Source organism: Canis lupus, chromosome 4 (genome assembly GCF_011100685.1).
Source record: "Canis lupus familiaris isolate Mischka breed German Shepherd chromosome 4, alternate assembly UU_Cfam_GSD_1.0, whole genome shotgun sequence".
NCBI classification, from domain to species: Eukaryota; Metazoa; Chordata; class Mammalia; order Carnivora; family Canidae; genus Canis; species Canis lupus.
The window spans coordinates 76,738,000-76,761,918 of NC_049225.1; the positions used below are offsets into that span (position 1 = coordinate 76,738,000).

The 23,919-nt window shown below is 36.4% G+C and overlaps 1 protein-coding gene and 1 long non-coding RNA gene across 2 annotated transcripts in view; one reads left to right on the forward strand and one right to left on the reverse strand.

Annotated features, from left to right (window-relative positions):
• The window catches only part of DROSHA (drosha ribonuclease III), a 121,569-nt gene that overhangs the window by 52,053 nt on the left and 45,597 nt on the right, over positions 1-23,919 (forward strand). Inside the window, exons 15-21 of the mRNA XM_038535408.1 lie at positions 962-1,131; positions 8,969-9,093; positions 10,725-10,824; positions 12,263-12,370; positions 22,209-22,316; positions 22,839-22,977; positions 23,317-23,377. Coding sequence (XP_038391336.1) covers positions 962-1,131; positions 8,969-9,093; positions 10,725-10,824; positions 12,263-12,370; positions 22,209-22,316; positions 22,839-22,977; positions 23,317-23,377 — 811 coding nt within the window. The remainder of the gene's footprint in view (positions 1-961; positions 1,132-8,968; positions 9,094-10,724; positions 10,825-12,262; positions 12,371-22,208; positions 22,317-22,838; positions 22,978-23,316; positions 23,378-23,919) is intronic.
• The window catches only part of LOC111095656, an 81,364-nt gene that overhangs the window by 23,541 nt on the left and 33,904 nt on the right, over positions 1-23,919 (reverse strand). The gene's annotated exons all lie outside the window — the stretch shown is intronic.

Here is a 23,919-nt window from a genome sequence, read left to right on the forward strand (position 1 = left end):
TATGACACTCTCATTTGTGCCCACCCATCTCCACCATCTTGGCCCCTCATTTCTCCGTGGAGTGATTGGCCCTATACTGGTGTTCCTGGCATATCTCATGACCTGGGGAGGGTAGTCGTTGTCCTCCAAACCTTCAGAGCTCTTGTCCTTTCTTGGGTTGGGATTAGGCAAAGAAAAGAGGGATAAGGTGATTGCATGTATTGATCAAGAAGTTAAGCCCAAAAAAAAGGGGCAGAAGCTTATGGACCCAAAATTAATGCCCACATTATATGAATGTCTTTGGTTCATCAAGTATCAGATTGACTCTTTCTAAGGCACTTTAATTATGTCCCTTGTTTTTATCCTCTGTATTTGGTAATATATGCTTCTGTAAGCCTCAGAATAGCTGGTATTTTTTCCATGTACTAACTCCATAATGAACTTCATGATAATAGTACAGGCTTTTTAGCGCCATTCATCACGGCAGGTGCAGCACATTAGCACCAAAAAATTAGACCATAATGCAACAATAGCTTATTGGAAACATCCATAAATATCTCATAAAAGCTTAGAATTTCCTTAAGACAGTAACATCACTTCTAAAGAGCTTTCATCTGTTACCTTAGAAGGAATAATAAAATATTTAAGACATAACATAGTTCTGTATATTATAAACTGTGGCTCTTATGCTAGGTGGTTTTAAATTTATTTAGGTAGGCACTCTTTTTATATTCATACCTCACAAATGGAGCCTTTTATCATTTATAATGTTGTTGCCATTTTAGTAAATGAGATGGATTATGAGCACTGTTCATCAATGAAACAAATGGCTTTTGTATTATTTGGCACCTGGTTAAACAATGTAAATTCTAAATTTTTATAAATGCTCTTTTTTTCTTCATTGTCTTTGTTTTTCCTTTTTTGGCTGATGATTGACTGTTGAGTAGCTTTATTTTTGCCTCTCTTTCCACTCCCACCCAAGATGGAGGAAAGGAAGTGCTGTCCATGCACCAGATTCTCCTTTACTTATTACGATGTAGCAAAGCCCTGGTTCCCGAAGAGGAGATCGCCAATATGCTTCAGTGGGAAGAACTTGAGTGGCAGAAATATGCAGAGGAATGCAAAGGCATGATTGTCACCAATCCTGGAACGGTATGTTCTGGTGCTTACACATTCTGAGACTGACACCCCCCCCCCCCCCCCCCCCCCGCCCTTCCTTCCAGTTTGTATGTTCACAAAAATAGTAACAGAACATTTAAAAAGTTTTAAGTATTCTTTCTTGTTCTTTGAGTAAGTTTTTCTTTTAAATACTTATTAGTAAATTAAAAAAAAATATTACAGTGTAGTCATATTTAGTAGTAAATTCACCTGATTAGTAAATTCTGCCCATTATGGAGAATTTCGAAGTTTTTAGATATGTTCAGATCTGATTTTTTTTTTTTAAGATTTTTATTTATTCATGAGAGACACAGAGAGAGGCAGAGACATAGGCAGAGGGAGAAGCAGGCTCCCTGTGGGTGCCTGATTCCAGACTTGATCCCAGGACCTTGGATCACGACCTGAGCCAAAGGCGGATGCTCAACCACTGAGCCACCTAGGTGTCCTCAGATCTGATAATTTTTTTTTTACTATAAAAGTAATATGTTTTCATTTAAAAAGTTAAGAAAATAGAAAAATAGCCCAAAGAAGACAATAAAAAGTTATCTGTGATTCCATTTTCAGAGATGTTAACTGTTGTTCACTTTTCTAGTCTTCTTAGAGACTTTCATGTTGTTTTAAAACAAAATTGGCATCATAAATTATTCTTACTTAGACCTTTTTGTTCTTATCCTCTTTCAGAAACAACGATCACAAGATTATTTTTCCATAGTCTTAAATTTCTTTACAAGTGTAATTTTAAAAAAGGCTCCCAAGTCATTTAATTAACTCGCTATTATTGGACATCTAGGTTGCTTCCAGGTTTTTGCTGTCATAAACAGTGCTGTATTGAATTTGTATATGTGTGTATAACCACGTATATACATAAACATGTATATATCTTTGAAGATGTGGCCATTTAATTTTTTTAGGAAGATGTCCTATGAGTGAAGTTAATAGACTGAAGATATGCACATTTTTAAGGCTTTGTTGTAAATTCCCTTCTAGAAGTGTTGTAAAATTTGCACTTCGACCAAGAGTATATGAGCATGTCCTTTTCTTCAAATTGGTTATACTGTACTAGTTTAACAAAAATAACTTTTTGATAGGAAAAAAAATTACGTAGTTCAGTTTTGTATATATTTTGGTTTCTAGCAAAAACTGATATTTTAAATGTTTTCTTTGGTAATGGCCTATTAATATCACTTGTTGAATTTTCTTTTGTGATATTTGTCCTTTTTTATCGACCCTTTGCCATACTTACTACAAATATTTCCCATTTCTTTGTTTCTTAAGGTTTTTGTATTAAAATTAGCTTCTGATGTTAATTTTTGAAGTAAAAATATAAAAGGCAGATTTAAAGGTTAAGTAGATTTATGAAGAAAATGCCATTTTATATATTTATGTGAATTATAATTTTTTTCTCAGAAGTATATTATTGTTTCATAAGATAGTTATATATTGGCATCTTATCAGGATAAAGTTTTACAGAAATGGAGAATTAAAATATTTTTATGTAAAGAAACAATAATCTATTCACACAAAGCTGTTGTTTTTAAAAGGCTGCCAAATTGTTTAATAGCCTTGATTCATAAAAATAAAAACTCTAGATCAACTTTTTGTAGCATGACAGTAACATCTGCACAAACAAAATGTTACTATTTGCAAATCAAACATTCCAGCTAATACTATTTCAAAAAATCTAGAAAGTGAAAGTGTTTTATAAAAATGTTTAAACATAAAACTTGTTTCAAACTTAGGAAAATCATACTCTAGTAGTTTTTACTATTATATTGTTAAACCACATAAATAATTGTTCAAGTAACTCTAAAAGAAACATACAGGTCATAGCATTATGACAATAACTCTGAATTTGAATTTTCTTCTTTAAACTGTTGCATAAATTTACATTTCTTCTGCTAGCTTCACAGTGGGATCAGAGGGTGGGTGGAAGTGAGGGTGGTGTGAGCCACACCTTTTCATCTTGGTAGGTCTGCTTGAAGAGTCCCATGGTCTACAGTGGACACTTTGGGACTTTCACCCTGGGGCTTCCTTCCATAGCATGGTTAACATTTCCAAAAATCCTAGAATCAGTTGGAGGGCCTTTGAAAATGTAAGAATGCCCTGATCCTTCTCACCCCATATATACTCCCAAGTAATGGGGCCCAAGGATCTATAGTTGAAAAAAAAAAAAAAAATACCCAGGTGCTTTTCTGATTTATCCATTACTTGTTTTTGAGCCAGTGACATAGAGGACATTTTACTCCATTACTATGATTATTATTTAGCTTATTTGTTGGAGGGGATTACTATTTGAGCCTTGTGCTAGTGAAGTATATAGATTATACATACTGTTTGTCCAGGCACAGGCTCATGGCATATCCATATGAAAGGAGACTGTGATGAATTATTGAATTCTTAGACCAGTCAGTACAAAAGCCAATCAGGAAAGCCTGTAGTTTCAGGCAAGATCACTGGACCAGGCTGGGAGGGCTACTTCATAAATGCTAAAATGAGGTTAAGGAATCGAGAAATTGTATGACTTACTGGCATGCTTAAATGTATATACTTGGGAGGATATATGGCCAACTTTGAAGATAATAAAACCAAATTAGTCAGGATGAAAATTTGATGTTGCAAAGTAATCAGAAATAAATTAAGAAAGGTAAGTTTGGGTGCCAGACTTGGAAACATGTTAAAGTTAATAAAAATATGTTTGAAGGAGGAAAATATCCTGAAAACTTGGTATCATGAAAACATCTTTTCATTATATCTTTTGCAAATACAGCGGAGTAGACATGGCACCACATTTCATCCTCTGCAGTACTTGCTTTGAAAGATTACCCAGTGGTAAGAATATTGGGGAATTTATTAAAATTTTCAAGCCATTATGGTCACATTAAGTACTTTATTGCTGCAGAACTTAACGGAATTAATCTCCCTCCCGAGGCACTTTGCCTCTGCCAGGGAATACTTTGGTCATTAGGGAAAATATTTTTTATTCTTCCTCAAAGCTGGTATGATGGATATTGTAGGGTGTGGCCAAAGTCTAGAACTTATTTCATCTCTCCCCCCTATAAATTTAAAGATGCTACAGATATTTTAAATCACTGTTTCCTTGGTTGATGCCATAGCATAGTGTTTAAAAATCACAAAAACATGAATAATTCACTAGCACTTTGAGTTGTGCAATTCCTCCTTTAAAACTCTATCCTGCTGCTTTGATATACAAAATTTTGACAAGAATTCCTAGACCTAAATAACATATTGCTACTGATGATGCGCATTTAAAATAATTTTATATTAGGTTACCTGTGACCAAAATCTTCTGTAGTGTATTAATTTTGAGAGCAGAGGTCAACTTTTCCAGATACTAGTGACCATTAAGTGACATTCATACATTCTTTTAAAAACTTAAATGTAAGTTTTTTTTAAAACTAATGTGTATGAATTTACACAAATCTATTCACTTTGTCACCTGCTTGTATTTGTCAGATGGCTGACTGCGGCTACAGCTGGGGGAGAGTGGGTAACCAACCAGCTTGTTTCAGTTGCTGGAGGCTTTCCTGGTTTTACCATTGAAACCACTCTGTCCTGGATAAAACCAGACACTAACCAGACTCTGGTTGTGGGCATTGTTTTCCAAAAGAATGAAATTTGTTGGCCTCCATGTGGATCAGTTCTATAGCATTTGGCTTGAAAGCAGCTGAGCCAAAGATGCCATAATCTCTTAGTAAGAGTTTAGTTTCTAATTAGAGACTGCTGTGAGAGTTAAAAGGAAGGAGGTTCCTAAAACTGTGATTTCACCATCTTTTTACAAACTTAAACTTTTAGGATGAAAGGATGGTGTTTTGTTAACTGAAGAAGGAACCACCTGTTCGCTTCTTCCTGTATTAAATGTTTTTTTTTTTAAATGAGGTTTTCTATTATATGTTCTCATTCATTTGGGGAATATAAATAATAGTGAAAGGGAAAATAAGGGAAGGGAGAAGAAACGTGTGGGAAATATCAGAAAGGGAGACAGAACATAAAGACTGCTAACTCTGGGAAACGAACTAAGGGTGGTAGAAGGGGAGGAGGGCGGGGGGTGGGAGTGAATGGGTGACGGGCACTGGGTGTTATTCTGTATGTTAGTAAATTGAACACCAATAAAAAAATAAATTAAAAAAAAAAAATGAGGTTTTCTATTAAAATTTAAAAATGGCCTACATGGTCATAAGAGAAGCTTAACCATTTGGTTTTTGTACCACCATACCTTCTATTTTGAAGATTTGAATTAAAGGAATATATTAGACCAGGAGCAAGATAAAGATGCCCACTTTTATTCAACATAATAGTGGAAGTCCAGAGCTATTAGGCAGGAAAAAGAAATAAAAGGCTTCCAAATTGTAAAGGAAGAAGTAAAACTGTTACTATTGGTAGATGATATGACTTTACATGTAGAAAACCTTTAAAGATTCTACAAAAAAGCTGTTAGAGCTAATAAATGAATTCAGTATATTTGCAGAGTAAAAAAATTCAGTACACAAATTTTTTTGCATTTTGTAATATACTAACTGAACTATCAGAGAAATTAAGAAGCAGTTCCATTTATAATTACATCAAAAGAATAAGATACCTAGGAATAAATTTAACCAAGAAGGTGAAAGGCCTGTACTCTGAAAACCATAAGACATTGATGAAAGAAATTGAAGGAGACACAAATAAATGGAAAGGTATTTTGTGCTCATGGGTTGGAAGAATTACTATTAAAATGTCCACATTACCCAAAGCACTCTATGAATTCAGTGCAAAACCTGTTAAAATTCTAATGGCATTTTTCACAGAAATAGGATAAACAGTCCTAAAATCTGTATGTAATCACAAAAGATCCTGATTAGCCAAAGCAGTCTTGAGAAAGAAGAACAGACCAAGATCTATAAAGAACTTATTAAACCCAACACCAAAGAAACAAACAATCCAATCATGAAATGGGCAAAAGACATGAACAGAAATCTCACAGAGGAAGACATAGACATGGCCAACATGCATATGAGAAAATGCTATGCATCACTTGCCATCAGGGAAATACAAATCAAAACCACAATGAGATACCACCTCACACCAGTGAGAATGGGGAAAATTAACAAGGCAAGAAACAACAAATGTTGGAGACGATGCGGAGAAAAGGGAACCCTCATACACTGTTGGTGGGAATGTGAACTGGTGCAGCCACTCTGGAAAACTGTGTGGAGGTTCCTCAAACAGTTAAAAATATACCTGCCCTACGACCCAGCAATTGCACTGTTGGGGATTTACCCCAAAGATACAAATGCAATGAAACGCCGGGACACCTGCACCCCGATGTTCATAGCAGCAATGGCCACGATAGCCAAACTGTGGAAGGAGCCTCAGTGTCCAACGAAAGATGAATGGATAAAGAAGATGTGGTTTATGTATACAATGGAATATTACTCAGCTATTAGAAATGACAAATACCCACCATTTGCTTCAACGTGGATGGAACTGGAGGGTATTATGCTGAGTGAAGTAAGTCAATCGGAGAAGGACAAACATTATGTGTTCTCATTCATTTGGGGAATATAAATAATAGTGAAAGGGAAAATAAGGGAAGGGAGAAGAAATGTGTGGGAAATATCAGAAAGGGAGACAGAACGTAAAGACTGCTAACTCTGGGAAACGAACTAGGGGTGGTAGAAGGGGAGGAGGGCGGGGGGTGGGAGTGAATGGGTGATGGGCACTGGGGGTTATTCTGTATGTTAGTAAATTGAACACCAATAAAAAATAAATTAAAAAAAAAAAAAGAAAGAAGAACAGAGCTGGAGGCATCATGCTCCCTTATTTCAAACTGTACAACAGAGCTATGGTAATCAAACAGTATGGCAACAGACACACTGGTCAGTGGAACAGAATAGGGAGCCTGGAAATAAACTCATGCATATATGGTAAATTAATTTATGACAGAAGAGGCAAGAATATACAATGGGAAAGGACAGTCTCTTCAAAAAATGGTGTTTGGGAAAACTGGACAGCCACATGTGAAAGAATGAAATTGGACCTCTACCTTATGCCGTACACAAAAGTTAACTCAAAATGGATTGAAGACTTGAATGCAAGATCTGAAACCATAAAACTTATAGGAGAAAATATAGGTAGAAGCTCATTGGCATTGGTCTAGGCAATGATTTTTTGGACCTGACTCCAAAGGCAAAGGCAACAACAAATGGAACCACATCAAACTAAAAAGTTTGCATACAGTGAAGAAAATCATCTGCAAGATGAAAAGGCTACCTCCTGAATGGCATACGATATTTGCAAATCAGATATTTAATAAGTGGTTGATATCCAAAACATAAAGAACTTACATAGCACAATAACAAAAAATAATCTGATTTAAAAAGGACAGAAGATATGAATAGACATTTTTCCAAAGAAGATAATGTGGCCTGTAGGCAAATGCAAAGATACTCAACATCACTATTCATCAAGTGTAAAGTGTAAATCAAGACCATGAATTATCACCTCATGCCTTTCAAAATGACTATTTTCAAAACAATAAGATCGTTTTGGTAAGGATGTTTGGAGAAAAGGGACTCTTGTGTGCTGTTGGTGGGAATATAAATTGGTGCAGCTCCTATGGAGAACAGTATGGGAGTTCCTCAAAAAATTAAAAATAGAACTACAATATGATTCATCAGTTCCACTTCTGAGTATTTATTTGAAGAAAACAAGATATGCACCCCTGTGTTCACTGCAGTATTATTTGAAATAGCCAGATATGGAAAAAAATCTAAGTGTTCATCAATAGATGAATGGATACACACACACACACACACACACAAAACGCACTCTGGAATACTACTCAGCCATAAAAAAGAATGAGATCTTGCCACTTGCAATAATATGGATAGATCTTGAAGATATTACCCTAAGTGAAATAAAAAGACAAACACTTGTGGTTTCACATACATGTGAAATCTAAAAAAACAAAACAAATGAACAAACAAAGCAAAACCAAACTCAAATACAGAGAACAGATTGCTGGTTTCCAGAGGGGAAGGGGAGTAGGAAAAGGAGTGAAGGGGATCAAGAGGTATAAACTTCCAGTTGTTAAGTAACTAAATCATGGGGATGTACTGTACAGCATAGTGACTATAAGTCAATAATACTGTGTTTCATATTTGAAAGTTGCTAAGAGAATAGATCTTGAAGGTTTTCATCGTAAAAAAATTTTGTAACTTTGATGGTGACAGATGCTAACTAGACTTCTTATGATGATCGTTATACAGTGTATGCAAATAATGAATCATTATGTCCAGCACCTGAAACCAATATAATGTTATTTGTGAATTACACTGCAGTTAAAAAAAAAAAAAAAGAAAAGAAAAACAGGGTACAGAGAGACCTAATGGAGAAAAAGTATCTAGAGCGGTTTCTGTGCATCCTGGATGGAAGTAAGCCATTCATTTGAAATGTGAAATGAAACAGAGTAAGCTAGCACACTTCTTCCCCATGATGTGAAATATTTTCCTTGTGCCTTTGGAGAGGTTAAAGAAAACTTATATCTGGCTAGGTGTCCTTTTAAAAGTTTAATTTTTAAAGGTTTCTATGTGGACTGCAAAAAAGGACAAAATCATTGTTCATTATTCCAAATGGCATAGACTCATTTACAGGGATGACATTATAGTTTTTATCTAGTATAGCCGCTATGATTAACGGGTTTTAAGTGACATTTTCCCTTGGGGGATGAGGCTTTCCCAGAAAAAATCCGCTTAAGTTCTTCATTAGGAAGGTTAAAGTCAATACTGAAAGACTTCTTATGGGAATAAATGGCTTTGATTTTTCTCTCTAGAAACCTAGCTCTGTCCGCATTGATCAACTGGATCGTGAACAGTTCAACCCTGATGTGATTACCTTTCCGATTATCGTCCACTTTGGGATACGCCCTGCACAGTTGAGTTATGCAGGAGACCCACAGTAAGATATTTCTCGGTGTTTGTCTTAGCCAATTTCACCTTCTACTAACAGCTGAATTAGCAGGGGAATACCCTTGAGTGGATATTTTATTAAAAAATTAAGACCGGAAATGAGCCATGATTCCAAATTTAGGTTACCAAATGAAACAAGTTTTAGTAGCTCCTGAAAAATTATTTTCTCTTTCGATTTGACTGCAGGAAATTATTACTCATTAGATTATCCTTGGCAATTTTGGTCAACATGAGTCCCATATATTTTTAACCTTTAAGGAACTTTTCCTTCGTTCATCATTATAATATTTATTGTTATTATTATTTATTTTTTCAGTGCTCTCTAGAGGAAAGTAGCACCATGTTGATTCCTAGCACTGCTGGATTTATGCAGAATTCTATTTTGGGAGGCATCTTAATAAGAGCTCAAGATCCCATGCAAAGTCAAGGGTTGTGTTGTAAGGAGAAGGCATGACTTCTGACACTTAGAGTTGATGTTACTTTGCACATTTGAGTTTTTCCAACTTCTTGTTAGTGTTTTTCTGGGAGAAGATGAGGATGTGTGGGAATGGAAATAGTACCATTATATTCTTCAGAAGTGTTTGGATTTCCTACCTCGTTAAACAAACAAACAGCTTCTTGACTTAATTTTTTTTTTTAAGGATTCAAAATGGGAGAAAAGGGCATGGGAGATTTTCAATTCATAAATACATTTCTGGCTGATACATTAGAAGAGGCTAAAGGGTTTTGTTCTTTTTTTCCCCCCTTTGGATAAAAGTATGAAGCAGTGAACCAGGCACTGTGTAAGTACTTCTTTCTTTCCTCCATTCTCTAAAAAATTGTTACCAAAAAGGAGAGACCCAGCTAAGGCCAAGAAAGGAGCAGTTTTAATAGGGACAGAAAATTCATTGAAAGTCCCTTCTTGTCACAAATGTTAGTAGAATGTGATAGGCTCTCGTGGATTCTCAGGTGGCAGGACTATGTGCTGCTGCAGGACTGCATTTCTCTTCATTCCCAGGATGTTTTAACAAGATCCTTTAGTCTGATCCAGCTTATCACATATTTGTGATATGCTGCAGCAAATATGCTTATTTTTGTCATGGTAAATACAAATGGATGCACACCATTTGTCTTTTTCCTTCTCCAGTGGAGAAACGGATACAGCTGTAGAGCTCGGGTATTGACACAAGTGGGATTCTCTTTTCTAATACTCTTCAACTTCTGTTTTCAATGTAGGCAGTTCAGAGACCAACAGTCCTTGTTAAGTAAGAGGTCTTTCTTTCAATAACATCAGAAAGTACATATTTAAATAAAATAGGTAATGATGAGAAATAATACGTGTTTCTGTTGGTTTTTATGTGTCTATGAATTCTTTCCACAGAGATTCGGGCACTTATAGGGTACCTCATTTTCAACACAGACTTAAAATTATCAACTTAACCACTAGGTTCCAGATGACTCTCGGTCATCCTGCCCCACTGTCCCCAGATCATATGCTTCCTTAGAATGAAGGTTTGTTGCCATTAAGGATATCTAAAGAATGTAATTTATGATTCAGCAGGCCTATTAAAACAGCTGGTTTTATTGCATTTCAGATTCTCCTACTTTTTTTCTGAGATGTCTGTCTGTCCTTTTCCTTAGGTACCAGAAACTGTGGAAGAGTTATGTGAAACTTCGCCACCTCCTAGCAAATAGTCCCAAAGTTAAACAAACTGACAAACAGAAGCTGGCACAAAGAGAGGTTGGTATCAAATCCTGTTCTTCTGGGATTAATGTTGATGTGTTTCATGTTTATTTCAAGATTATTGCATTATACCATACTTCTAGAATAAAATGGAAAAACACTTTTAAAAATACACTTTTCTTTCCTCACATTAGTATACAGATTGATATTTTTTTCATCTTTTAGTATCTAGAGGAGCATTATCACCACCACCACCACCACCACACCAAAAAAGGCCTCTTTCTTAATGGATTCCTACCATTGGGAATAAATATATCTTATAGAGATTTTTCAAATTTTAAAATTGCTGGGTCAACCTTTTATTGTTAATTAGACTGTACATAACACAACTTGGGTCTTGCTCAAATTTCTTGTACTTAAGGTCGTAAAAGATTGCCTTTCATATGTCTTCCATATGTCTGTTAGTTTAGTAGGGTAAACTTCTTTCATAAGGTTTTATGTCCCAAAGTCCATATTTTTTACTAATGGGTAGTATTATCCCTGTACTCCAGGATCATTTTTAAGAATAAATCAATTCAGTATCAACATAAATTTTGTTTCATTGAGGTTTTATTTTGCTTTGGGCAGTGTTAGAGAGCAAGGCTTTGAAGCTGGGAAAAGTGTTTGAATTCTGGTCCAGTCACTTCCTGTGACTTGAGCCAGATAGCTTCATTATAAAGAGAGAACTAGATTAAGGGAGGATGACTGAAATTTGTTTCTGTTGGTGCATCTGGGAAAAAAAGGTGGTTGTGTGGACTTCTGAAATACTCCGTTTAACTTTCCTCCGATGGTGTTTGATCTGTAGTAGGCATTTAATGAGGCAGGTGGTGTGATAGTTCCTGTTGTTATGAACTCTTATGAGATTTTTATTGAATAAGTGTACAAATATAAAATTATTTTTATAATTAATTATTTGAAGGGAGGTAAAAGGGAAGAGTCAGCTCCTTTATATCTTGCAGAAGTTTTAAATCATTGTCTTTTTTAAATAAAAAGGTACCCTTGCTGCAAGAGGTTTTGTAAGGGTTTTGCAAATGAGAAGACAGCTTTTAGAATTATGTGGGTTGCAGATTAGTTTACTGATTGTCTTTCTTAGATGTAAATGCTTAACATAAGGCTTGATATAAATATAATTTTTACATGCTGATTTTAAGTCTCAAACATCACATGTTGTTTCTTTTATCAGCAAAGGGGCATTTTTTGTTTGAACTCACCAGAATGGTCGATTTGGTTTAGATTTTTTCATATCTAGGTACCAGGAAAGGCTGGCATATACCCAAGGCTTTGAGCATCCTGGCCTTCATTTCAAATAAAATATTATAATTTAACATGAAGAGGTTTGAATACCTGAATGTAAGGGTGATATTGAATGAATCCAGCTTATTTTCCAATGCTTGATGTTTGGCTTAATATTGCTTTACAGCTGTCAGTTTACTCATCATAATGAGTTCTTTTCTAGGAAGCACTCCAAAAAATACGACAGAAGAATACAATGAGGCGAGAAGTAACAGTGGAGCTAAGTAGTCAAGGATTTTGGAAAACTGGCATCCGTTCTGATGTCTGTCAGGTGATGACGCCTCTAAGAACACATTTATACCTATATATCTCTTTAAAAGGCATCTGCCACTGAAGTTTTCCTAATGCGGATGAGATGAGTTGCTACAGAACATACAATCTTGTAGCTAAATGGAACACCAACCATAAATTGTTTTCTATTGTTTGGGTTTTGTTTTTGTGTCAGTTTTCATCTTGTTTAGCTGTGTGTGTGTGTGCGTGTGTGTGCCCCTGCATGAATGCATGCATACATGTGCACGGTGGTAGGATGAGTTGGGGGGCAGTTACTTAGTAATGCTAAATTCTGTCTCTGCCTGTTGAGTGAAGGCAAGTGTGTTTTTCAAATGCATCTGCCTGTGTGCAATGCGTGTGGGCGCTTGTCAAAAGAGCGATTCCAGCAGCTGTACAGGCAGACTCCTGAAGATGATGTGTACAGACTTTCCAGACTGATGAGTCAAACTTACATTGCAGAGAACTGAAGGCATTAATGAACAAAATCAGTATGAATTTCATATTTGAGTCAAATGATAACAGATTTTTTCCTTAGATGAACTAATAGAGGAACATTTCAACTATATATAACTCTCACTAATAACTATTTTTGTTTTCCCTATGAGTGGAATTTATAATATATTAGAGACCCCTAAAACCCAACATATTCTCTGACTCTTCACTCAATTCTCTTGTTATGATTGATACTGGTTGTGCTCCATGGGAATTATAGTAAAGGCGAGGAGGTCACCCAGGCAGGGGTCAGGTCAGGTAGTGTAGTGTGCCATGTTCAGCCTTTGGGAAGAATGCTTACAGGCTTCCACTCACTCTTGTTTTGTGTAGCATGTGTTTGGTAATACGTTCAAGCAGTCTTGGGTATTTATTTCATCATAATGAGGTATTTTTTCTTTAAGTCAGTGTTGGCATTTAATTATTATATTGAACAGTGGGATTTAATCTTATTATTAAAGGTACTGCTAGGTGATTCATTTACATTGTGATTCCAGAGCTATATATTTTTGTGTTAAGATGGACTACTGTTGATGCCATGTTACTAGATGGAGAATTAATTCTCTATAGTGGCAGCCAGCTGTATCTACCAAGTTGTCAGTTATTTTGCTAACTGACCAATTTTTTTTTTTTAATTTTTTACTCTAAGTATTCAGAAATGAGTATCTTCTGCTGATTTTTTCTTAGGACCTTGACGCTATATTATCTAATTTTTATTTTCCTCCAAAACAAACATAATGTCATCCTAAGGTAGACAGCATAAGAATGATGAGCAGAGGGTGCCTGGGTGGCTCAGTTAAGCCTCTGCCTTTGGCTCAGGTCATGATTCCCAGGATCCCTGCTCAGTGAGGGGCCTGCTTCTCCCTCTCCTTCTGCCCCTCCCTTCTGCTTGTGATCTCTCTCTCTCTCTCTCATCTTTCTCTTTCCTTCTCAAATAAATAAATAAAATCTTAAAACAAAACCATGAGCAGAATGTTCAACAATCTGCTCAAAATCTGGTCCTCTCAATGATAAGTCAGAGTTGATAGAGACATCATAAAATTGTAGAGCATTATTAACTGGAAGGGACCTTAGAGATCTTTCAGCTCAGTGAATTTTAAACTTGTGTTTTTGGTTAACTTTGAACTTTTTTTTAAAAACAAAATTCTGTAGAGCCCTAATTTGTAAAAAGATAAAAAAAAATAACTGATTGGTGGGTGGTGGGTATGGAGGGAGTTCTCCCGTTGTACTTGATTTCCACCCTGTGTAGCAGGCCCTGAGGCAGTTCTGTTCCACTGAACACAATTTTGTTTAAAGCATCGAGCCCGCTTTCCTCTCTTTTGGCGACATGCATGCATACGGGTGCAGAATCATCTGTTCCATTGCAGTTCTGTGTTCTTCAGCTGTGGACACAAATATCTTACGCTGACTTCTTAGATGAGAAGCAGCCAGAGGACGAGGTTATCAGATCTACATGTATTATATTTTACATTCTGTTTGGAGACTGGCTGGCAAAAACACTCAGTTCCTTTGACTAAATGGTCAGAGAAATTGGATCCTGATTAAAACTCCTGCCAAGGTGAATACTCCTTGATCTAATAATAGTCCCTTCCTCTGTAGGACTCCCCCTCTTCCAAAGACAACTGCCATCTGTTTAGAAGCCATGTTTCCAGTTTCCAATCCTCCTATTTTTTACCAGTAATGTTGGCTTTATTTAATTTCTTATCCTGGAATAAATGTTTCTTTTTTGTATGTGTTCCTCAAATAAGATGGCACCTGGCATGTAATAATGCAGTTTAAAACCTTCAAAATAAAGGCATTTAGTATGTTTGGTATTGAAGGAGAAGAATCTGAGAAATAATAGTTAAATAATAATCTTGAATAATCTTTTTTTTTTTTTTTTTTTTAAATTTATGATAGTCACAGAGAGAGAGAGAGAGAGGCAGAGACACAGGCAGAGGGAGAAGCAGGCTCCATGCACCGGGAGCCCGATGTGGGATTCGATCCCGGGTCTCCAGGATCGCGCCCTGGGCCAAAGGCAGGCGCCAAACCGCTGCGCCACCCAGGGATCCCTCTTGAATAATCTTAAAGCCTGTAACAGACTCGTACTTAATTTTAAGGAAAAAAAAGCACTTCTCTAAAATCTTCAGGGGTGGGGATAGGGGAGGGATTCTCTATTTGCTAACTCATTGATACAGAACCTACTGTTCATTGGTAATAATTGCCAGTAGGTTGCTGGCAAAAGCCTTGTGATGTTACCTGGCTGCTGCTGGAGATAAAACTTGTTTTGATAAATCTAAGGTAGAGAAACCTAAGTACCAGCCTCTTCTTCTAGAAGTATAATTTCCCAACCAGAGAAGTTATTAGGGTTTTTATGTGGTTAGAAAATTCTACCTGATGCCCCAACCAATGTTAGGAGGATGGAAATCCAGGGCTGGGCCTGGAACCTGTAATTACACGTGAACTAAATGCAGAACTTGAAACTGTATAGAGACAAAACTATTGAAAGGTTTTTTTCTGTGTTGCTGTTTATTAGAGTGACTTCTAGGAAATACGGGGGCCAAAAGCAAGAATTAAAACCTGAAACTGGGGCAGCCCCGGTGGCTCAGCGGTTTAGCGCCTTTGGCCCAGGGCCTGATTGGAGACCCAGGATCAAGTCCCGCGTCAGTCTCCCTGCATGGAGCCTGCTTCTCCCTCTGCCTGTGTCTCTGCCTCTCTCTCTCTCTCTCTCTCTCTCTCTCTCTCTCTCTCGCTGTGTGTGTGTGTGTGTGTGTCTCATGAATAAATAAATAAGATCTTTAAAAATATATATATAAAAATAAAAAAATAAAACTTGAAACTGAGGCTGAAAAATTCAAGTATGCCTCAGAAAAGGAAGAAAGGCAGCATGTTGCTACAGGATCTGTATTTTAAGAATGGGGTCCTGCCCACCGAGGTTGAATTGGTATCTTATAGAAGCAGGTACCTGGTATCCTCTGCTGTAGTAAGGAGGTGGTTCGTGAGAATCCGTAAGCTGAACCATAGAATGGGGAATGGATAAAGGTGACAAACAGACCTCAAAAAAGGCGCAAGGAATGCACTACCATTATGGTTATATAACCCTTATAAGGTTATGCCGTACCTGGGGGTGCTAACTCCCTGAGCAAACTACAGAGGTCCAGGTGTGTGGAGAATTGCCCTTGGCGCCAGGAAGACAAGCTGAGCTGTGACAGTTGGTATTTGTACTGAGTAGACATAGGGCTGTTTTTGGACTCATTAATAGCTGTGATGTCTTCACGCAGTGACTCTGGAATGCAATAGAAGGCTGCCATGCAATATCGCACTAACTGACATTCTCACTTCGTGATCTACCAAGGGGTGACTGAACGCTGAAGAAAAATATCGAGAGATTAAGAGGTTTTGGACAACACATTCAAAGGAATCATTTTCTAAGTTAGAACTTGGGGAGGAAATGGAGATTTATACCTCTGAGAGACATATGGCTTCATAGTTACTGCTAACAAATTTGGGGGCCATGTGAGATAGTTCATTTTTTTTTTTTTTTAAACTAGAGATAGTGCTTCTTCTAAAGGAAGAGAAGCAGATTTTGCTTGAAGGCTAACTGGCCTGATAGAGAACTGTTAAAGTTACATTTTTATTATGCAAATTTCGAACATCTACATGATGAAAGAAAAAAGTGTAGTGAGCACTTTGCCATCCTCACACAACGTTAGTTGTTACCAGCAGCATCTCTATGACATCACATACAGTCACTGTTCATGTTTTCCAGATTGTCTGCTAGATCTGTTTCAGTTTGCTTGAATAGGCATTCAGACAAGGTCTGTACATTGTGATGAGCTGATGTGTTTTAAGTCTCTTTACTCTTTAGGTTCTCATTGCATTTTTCCCTTTGTTTTCCTTGCAAATCTGTTCTAAGGTCTAATATGCTGATTGCGACGTCATGGTATTGTTTAACATGTGCTTCTCTCCCCTATATTTCCTGTAAATTGTTGTAAACTGCTGTCTGGTACAATACCACTGACCATATGTGGCTATTAAATTTAATTTAAATAGAATTAAATGAAATAAAATATTTGGTTCTTAGCTGTCCTAGCCACATTTCAAGCACTTTATAGACACATCTGGCCAGTGCCTATTACAGCAGCGGAGGTGCAGAATGTTTCCAGCATCAGAAGTTCTGTTGGTGTCAGTGATCAGATGTAAGTTTATTTTTTTGCACAACTTTTTCATAGGTGGTAGTGTAGTTTCTCTCTCTCTCTCCATTTTTATAATAAGTGATTATCCAAATATTTAATAGTTCTTTTAGAGAATGAATTCTGTTCATAGAAATCTGACCAATTTTCAGTTGAAGAAATAAGTCTTCAAACTAGAATGTATTTCTTCTCAATCATATACATTATGAAATACCATGGTAAGTGTATTATGGTTTTATTGACAATATTCCTTGTGCTGTACTTTTTATCTCTGTGACTTATTTACTTTATAACTGGGAGTTTATACTTCTTAATTCCCTTTACCCATTTCATCCATTCTCCTAGCTCTGTCCTCTTTGGTAGCCTCCAATTTGTTTTTTTTTTTCCAATATGTTTTTTGTATTTATGAGTCTGTTTGACTTTTGTTGTTTGTTCATTCATTTTGTTTTTTAGATTCTGCATAAAGTAAATCACAGAGTTTTTTTGTTTTTCTCTGTCTGGCTTATTCACTTAACAATACCCTCTAGATGCATCCGTGGTCTCTTTTTTTGTGTGTGACATTATTAGTCACTGATGAATAATGACCTAGACCCAGTATTCATTAAGAGCTGCCAAAGTGATCTTTTAATTCTTTATTTTTGCATTTATTAATTAGAATACTTGAAAAAAAGAATCTTCTCTTTGGTACTGATCCCATATAGGGATTCCATATAGCACCAAGATAAATTACTCATTTGATTTATTCTGTAATACATAAACAGTAGTCCCAGAATAACAATATTAATGGCTACACCAACAAAATGATTACGGGAAGTAGTTGTTTGTTTGTTTGAGGGTATTCCTTTTTGTCTGTGATTATCTACAGTTATATCACACAAAGCATGCACTCTCAGAATACTGTGTTTTAGGTCACTTACGCTTATACTACGAACTGGTTACACAGATTCATTTATTTCATTTGACTTTCGATTTTAAGTATTTCTTTTAAAAATTAAATATTATTTTATAATTCTGTAAAATATTTACCATAATTTCAAACTCAGGTTTACAAAGCCAAGTCTGTTTTAAAAATCTAATTTGTATCTCTTTTCTTCTACCCCATTCTTGCCATCCCATATTCCAAAGGGTAGCCATCTTTTAGAAATGATTTAATTTTCTTTTTTAATATAAGCACACACACACACACACACACACACACACACACACTTTTCCCTGAGTTTTGTAACTTCTTTTCAAATCTTCCTTTCATCCAGTCATTTCATTTCTGAATTACTATAACTTATTATATTATATATATATTATATATTATATTTATATAATTAATATTTATTTGTAGTTTTTTTTTATAGCTTCTGTTGCTTTCTTGATTTTGTTTAGCATGTTTTGAAATGTTAGGTTACAGCTTTCGTCTGTTTTGTTGGCATGTTTTTCTGGCTTTTTAAAAAATTACTGGAGGAAACTTATTCTATTCCTTTTCTCTGTTTCCTGATAAAATCCTTGGGTAGAATTTGATCATGGTTCTTTTCTTTGCTCTTCAAGTTAAATAATGTTGTATAAGTAAGTGAAATATTTCCCTGTACTTTGAGGAAAGAGGTATAAGCCAAATTAGCTTTTCATGGTTCTAGAGCCCCTCCTGCTGCTTTTGCAAAGTGATTAAAAAAAAAAAAAATGGCCTCATGATACGTGAGACCTTCCCCTGCTGCTTCCTGCCCCTATTTTATCTGGACTTTCTCTTTTTTTTTTTTGCCCTTTATTCCTCTCCTGCTTAAATGTGACTTACTCCCAGCGCTTTCTTCACACCATGGGGCTTTACCCTGGAAGGGAGCTTCAGTTTTTAATTTTGAGCATATAGAGGGCCTCTGCTTCTTGGGCATGATTATACAGTCCTCTTGTACTTACCCAGTTGGTTGGATTCTGCAGAGCCCTCTCCAGTTTTGGTCATATTTCTTATGAATATATGTTATTTTGGGGGTTCTTGCATTATTAGGAGGGTCAGAAGCCCTGCTATGCTCCCTGTCTTTTTGATCACTGATGCTGAGACCTCCTTGGGTCTTTGTCCTCAGCCTGTCTTGTTTAGGCATTTACGGAGGTACAATGTCTAATTCTAACTGTTCATATTGTTTATAGTTCTGTTTTGCTATTCTACTTGCTCAGTTTTAATGAGAGAATTTAAATAGCTTTAAAAACTACATAATGGGGGCACCTGAGTGGCTCAGTGGTTGAGCATCTGCCTTCTGCTCAGGTCATGATCCTGGGGTCTTAGGATCAAGTCGGGGTCTTAGGATCAAGTCCCGCATCAGGCTCCCCACAGGGAGCCTGCTTCTCCCTCTGCCTGTGTCTCTGCCTCTGTGTGTGTGTGTGTGTGTGTCTCATGAATAAATAAGTAAAATAAGTAAAATAAGTAAAATCTTAAAAAACAAAAAACTACATAACAGTCATTGCCAAACAATCTATAAATAAGCTTTTTTTAATGAAAACATTTGCCAGATCTGGGTTGGTGGGTTTCAGGGGAGATGCTCAGCGATTATATTTTAACATTGCAAAGATTGATAATTTGAAAAAACAGAGCTAGAAATTTTAACAGTCTTGCAGGTAACATTAAGACTTTGTTGTCTCGGTTATAGGATGGACTTGGGTCATATATATATACCTTTTAGTGGTATTCACAAGAAATACTTTCCAGGTATTCTTACCTGGAAAGAGAAACTGGTTCCATTTGGAGCAAGTTTAGAGGAAGTAGTGAAGGAACTCAAAGCTGTTTCACATGAGTGAAGGTTAAAGGAAATAAGACTTAGGGTAACCAAGAGAAGATGTGGAAATGTTGCTGTTACGTGTTATTTTGTTTGTTTCTGGGGGTACAGCTACGTTAAAGGGAAAAATCTTCAGAAGAAACAAATTTGGGCTAAATGTTAATAATAAGTTTTTAATCATCAGAGTACTCTAAAAAAGGTGTTCTTTCCTTTTTAAAAAAATTCATTAAGTATAGTTGGCATACAGTGTTCTATCAGTTTAAGCTGCACAACATAGTGACTCAACAATTCTATATGTTATAAGTGCTCACCATAAGTGTAGTCACTATCTGTCATCATACATTATTACAACACTATTGACTATATTTCCAGTTCTGTACTTTTCATCGCTGTGACTTATGTATTTTATAACTGAAAGTTTGAACCTCTTAATCTCCTTCATCCATTTTGTCCATTCTCCAGCCCACGACTCTTCCCACTGGAAACCACCAGTTTGTTCTCTGTATCGTTTTGGTATACTTAAATTTCATTTATTTGTTTCTGTTTTTTGTTTTGTTTTTTAGATTCCACATGTAAGTGAGATCATATGGTATTTGTCTTTCTGTAATTGATTTATTTCACTTAGCATAATACCATGAAGAGCGTCATTTTCTTGACAGGTGATGATCCATCCCTCAGTGGAGATATTAAAAAAATATAGGATTCACCAGTTTGAGTTCATACTTTAGAAAGATAAGTGCATTGTGTAGTCTTCATGACCTTTCTGCCTTGAGAAAGGTAGAAATAGAAGCATCAACTCTGTTGAGCTTTCTGCAATTTAAATGCCTGGAAAGTGATACTATCCTTTGGCCACACATTTTATTTACGTATTATTGTATATTTTAATGCATCACTTATAAAAACAAAGTGGACAAAATGCCAGTAATTCAGATCACAATGACACATCTCTGGTAAGCCCTTGAGGGCAAAGAATGTGCCTTTATCCTTTTTCTCTTCCATAACTGTAGTAAACCTTGGATGAGGAGGTGCTCAATCTGTATTTATTGACTTGAACTGGAAAGAAGGACTTCCTTTTGATTGGAGTTCCTACTTGGGAGCACTAATCTTTCCTTATTGAGTTAATACAGGAAACTGATTTCTGCAGTTTCAAGCAAATCCATTTTCATGTATTTTTAAACAATACCATTTGAAAACACTTCAAAGACTAAAATGATATAAAGCACATGTCAGTCATTCTGTGGGCTGTGCCCGGCCTCTAGGTTCTGATGAATAAGAATGACTCCTCCTTTCTCTTGAGTTCTAGGGAACTCTTTTTTATTTAAAAAAAAGAAAGAAAGAAAGAAAGAAAAGGCTATGCTTCTTATGAAATTATCTCCCAATAAGGAAGGAATCTTTAGTCGAATGAAAAGTGATTGAAACAAAAGTAAAAGTTCTATGTCCTCAGGTGATTTAACTGTATTGGTGGTTTTATAAAAATTGTCCTTGAAATATTAGATCATTAAGTATTAAACCTAGAATGGCTTTTTGAGATCATCTGGCTAGGAAGTTCTTTTTTTTTTTTTTTTTTTAATTTTTTTTTTAATTTATTTATGATAGGCACACAGTGAGAGAGAGAGAGGCAGAGACACAGGCAGAGGGAGAAGCAGGCTCCATGCACCGGGAGCCCGACGTGGGATTCGATCCCGGGTCTCCAGGATCGTGCCCTGGGCCAAAGGCAGGCGCCAAACCGCTGCGCCACCCAGGGATCCCCTAGGAAGTTCTTACTTAGAGGATAGTGGTGGGCTTTTAGGGGTCTGTGAACCCATTAAAATTGCATACATTTTTGGTATGTTTGTGCACATAGGCATTTTTCTGGGGAAGAGTCATTTTCCTTAGTTCCCATAAGTGTCTTGACCCTGACAGAGTTTCGGAATTTGTGAGTTCTGGTCCATTCTCTTAGCATTAAAGATACACAAGGAGACACAGAAATTCTGCTGGCTTACTTGAGCTTACCCTACTGAGTACTGATGACGAAGGGCTTTTCCTACTTGAGTGAGTGCTAAGGCTTTGTACTAAACAGTATTTTGTATCCGCTCATTTAATCCTTTTAACCACTGCCTTCCCATCCCCAAAGTGGCTAGCTATCCTGATTATCTCCATTCTGTAGGTGAGGAAACAGAGTTCAAATAACTCCCCTGCCAAGTCCCACAATGAATGAGACACAGCAGGAAATCAGATGCAGGCATTGTGATTCCAGAGACTATACTCTTAGCAAATATAATGCACCACCCCTCAAGAGGGAATTTGCAAGGATGCCATGCGGCCAATAAACTGTTTCATGGCTTTGGCAGTTGAAATCTGGAATAGGAAAAATGGTTCTTGTTTGTTGTAAAATAAATGAAGCAGTAAGTTTTTTATAAAGTTAAACATATTGAAATTTTTTTCTTAGCATGCAATGATGTTACCTGTTTTGACCCATCATATCCGCTACCACCAATGCCTAATGCATCTAGACAAGTTGATAGGATATACTTTCCAAGATCGTTGTCTGTTACAGGTAAGAATTACTTTCCTGTACACTCGCATAATAGCAAAATAAAGTAATTCACCTTGCAGGTTACAAATGGAGCATTGAGATTCTCCATTCAGGGAGATGATGAGGATGTTTAGAAGAAACATTGCTGTCTTCATTACTCCATTCTGGTTGCCACTTCCAAACACTTTTTCTCACTTTTTTTTTTTTTGGGGGGGGGACACTGTCCCTAAAGAAATAGATGAAAGCTAAAATTTGCCTGTCAAACCTGAATCTCTTCTTTCAGTCTTCCCTTCTGTCAGGCTCTTCTTTCCAGATGATGACTGTTCTAATTCTCCTTCAAAAATGTGATTTTGGGGTTTCCTTTTAGAAAGGGCTTGTACCAGAGCTCTAGAAATTTGACCCTGGAGAATATAAGATGGAAAGATCAGGGCTTAAAATTTCGACTGGATAGATAGATCTCTTTTCTCTTTTATTTGAGGTGATATAAAGATGGCACTTCTATGCTGAGTTTTTAAGACTAAATTTGTTTTGTTGAAATTTTAGCTGGCCATGACTCATCCGAGTCATCACTTAAATTTTGGAATGAATCCTGATCATGCCAGGAATTCTTTATCTAACTGTGGAATTCGGCAGCCCAAATATGGAGATAGAAAAGTTCATCACATGCACATGAGGAAAAAAGGTATGTTTGGATTCTACTCTTGTGTTTTGGCCTGTGTTCCCTATTATAAATTAAATCCCCATCAGGAATAGTTTCCTGGTGACTGTTGCATGCTCTCATTGTGTAGTGCTTTCTGACCCATACATAACAGCATTTACTTTGAGCATTATTAGAAGGATGAATGAGTTTTCTAGGAAAAGTTTTTGCTCCTATCAAGTGTTTTAATTAACTAAGTTGACTTGTAGACATGCAAATATCAAGCCTTTTGAAGTCAAATGGGGTAAGATAGATAATTTTCTTTCTTCAGATCATGGTCCTAGAATGCTTCTAATAGTATTCACTTGTTTATTTTTTAAATAGGAATTAACACCTTAATAAATATTATGTCACGCCTTGGCCAAGATGACCCAACTCCCTCAAGGTAAAGTAGCTTTTGTTAATAACAGCTTTATTGAGATATCTTTCACATACCATATAAGTCACCTGTTTAAAGTGTACAATTCAGGGACACCTGGGTGGCTCAGTGGTTGAGCCTCTGTCTTCGGCTTAGATCATGATCCTGGGGTCCTGGAATGAATCCTGTATTGGGCTCATTGCAGGGAGCCTGCTTCTCTCTCTGCCTAAGTCTCTGCCTCTCTCTCTATGACTCTCATGAATAAATAAATAAAGTCTTTAAAAAAGTAAAAATAAAGTATGCAATTCAGTGATTTTTAAAATGGTCACAAAATGGTGTGATCATGATCACTACTTAATTTTAGAATGTTTTCAGCATCCTGAAAAGAAACCCATACTCTCCATTTCCCCTGAGTCTGCCCAGGCCTCAGCAACCACTATTCTACTTTCAGTCTTTATGGATTTGCCTATTCTGAACATTTTGTATTAATGGTATCATACAATATGTGGTCCTTTGTGACCAGCTTTTTAAAATTATTGACTTATAATCATTTTTATATATTCCAGATA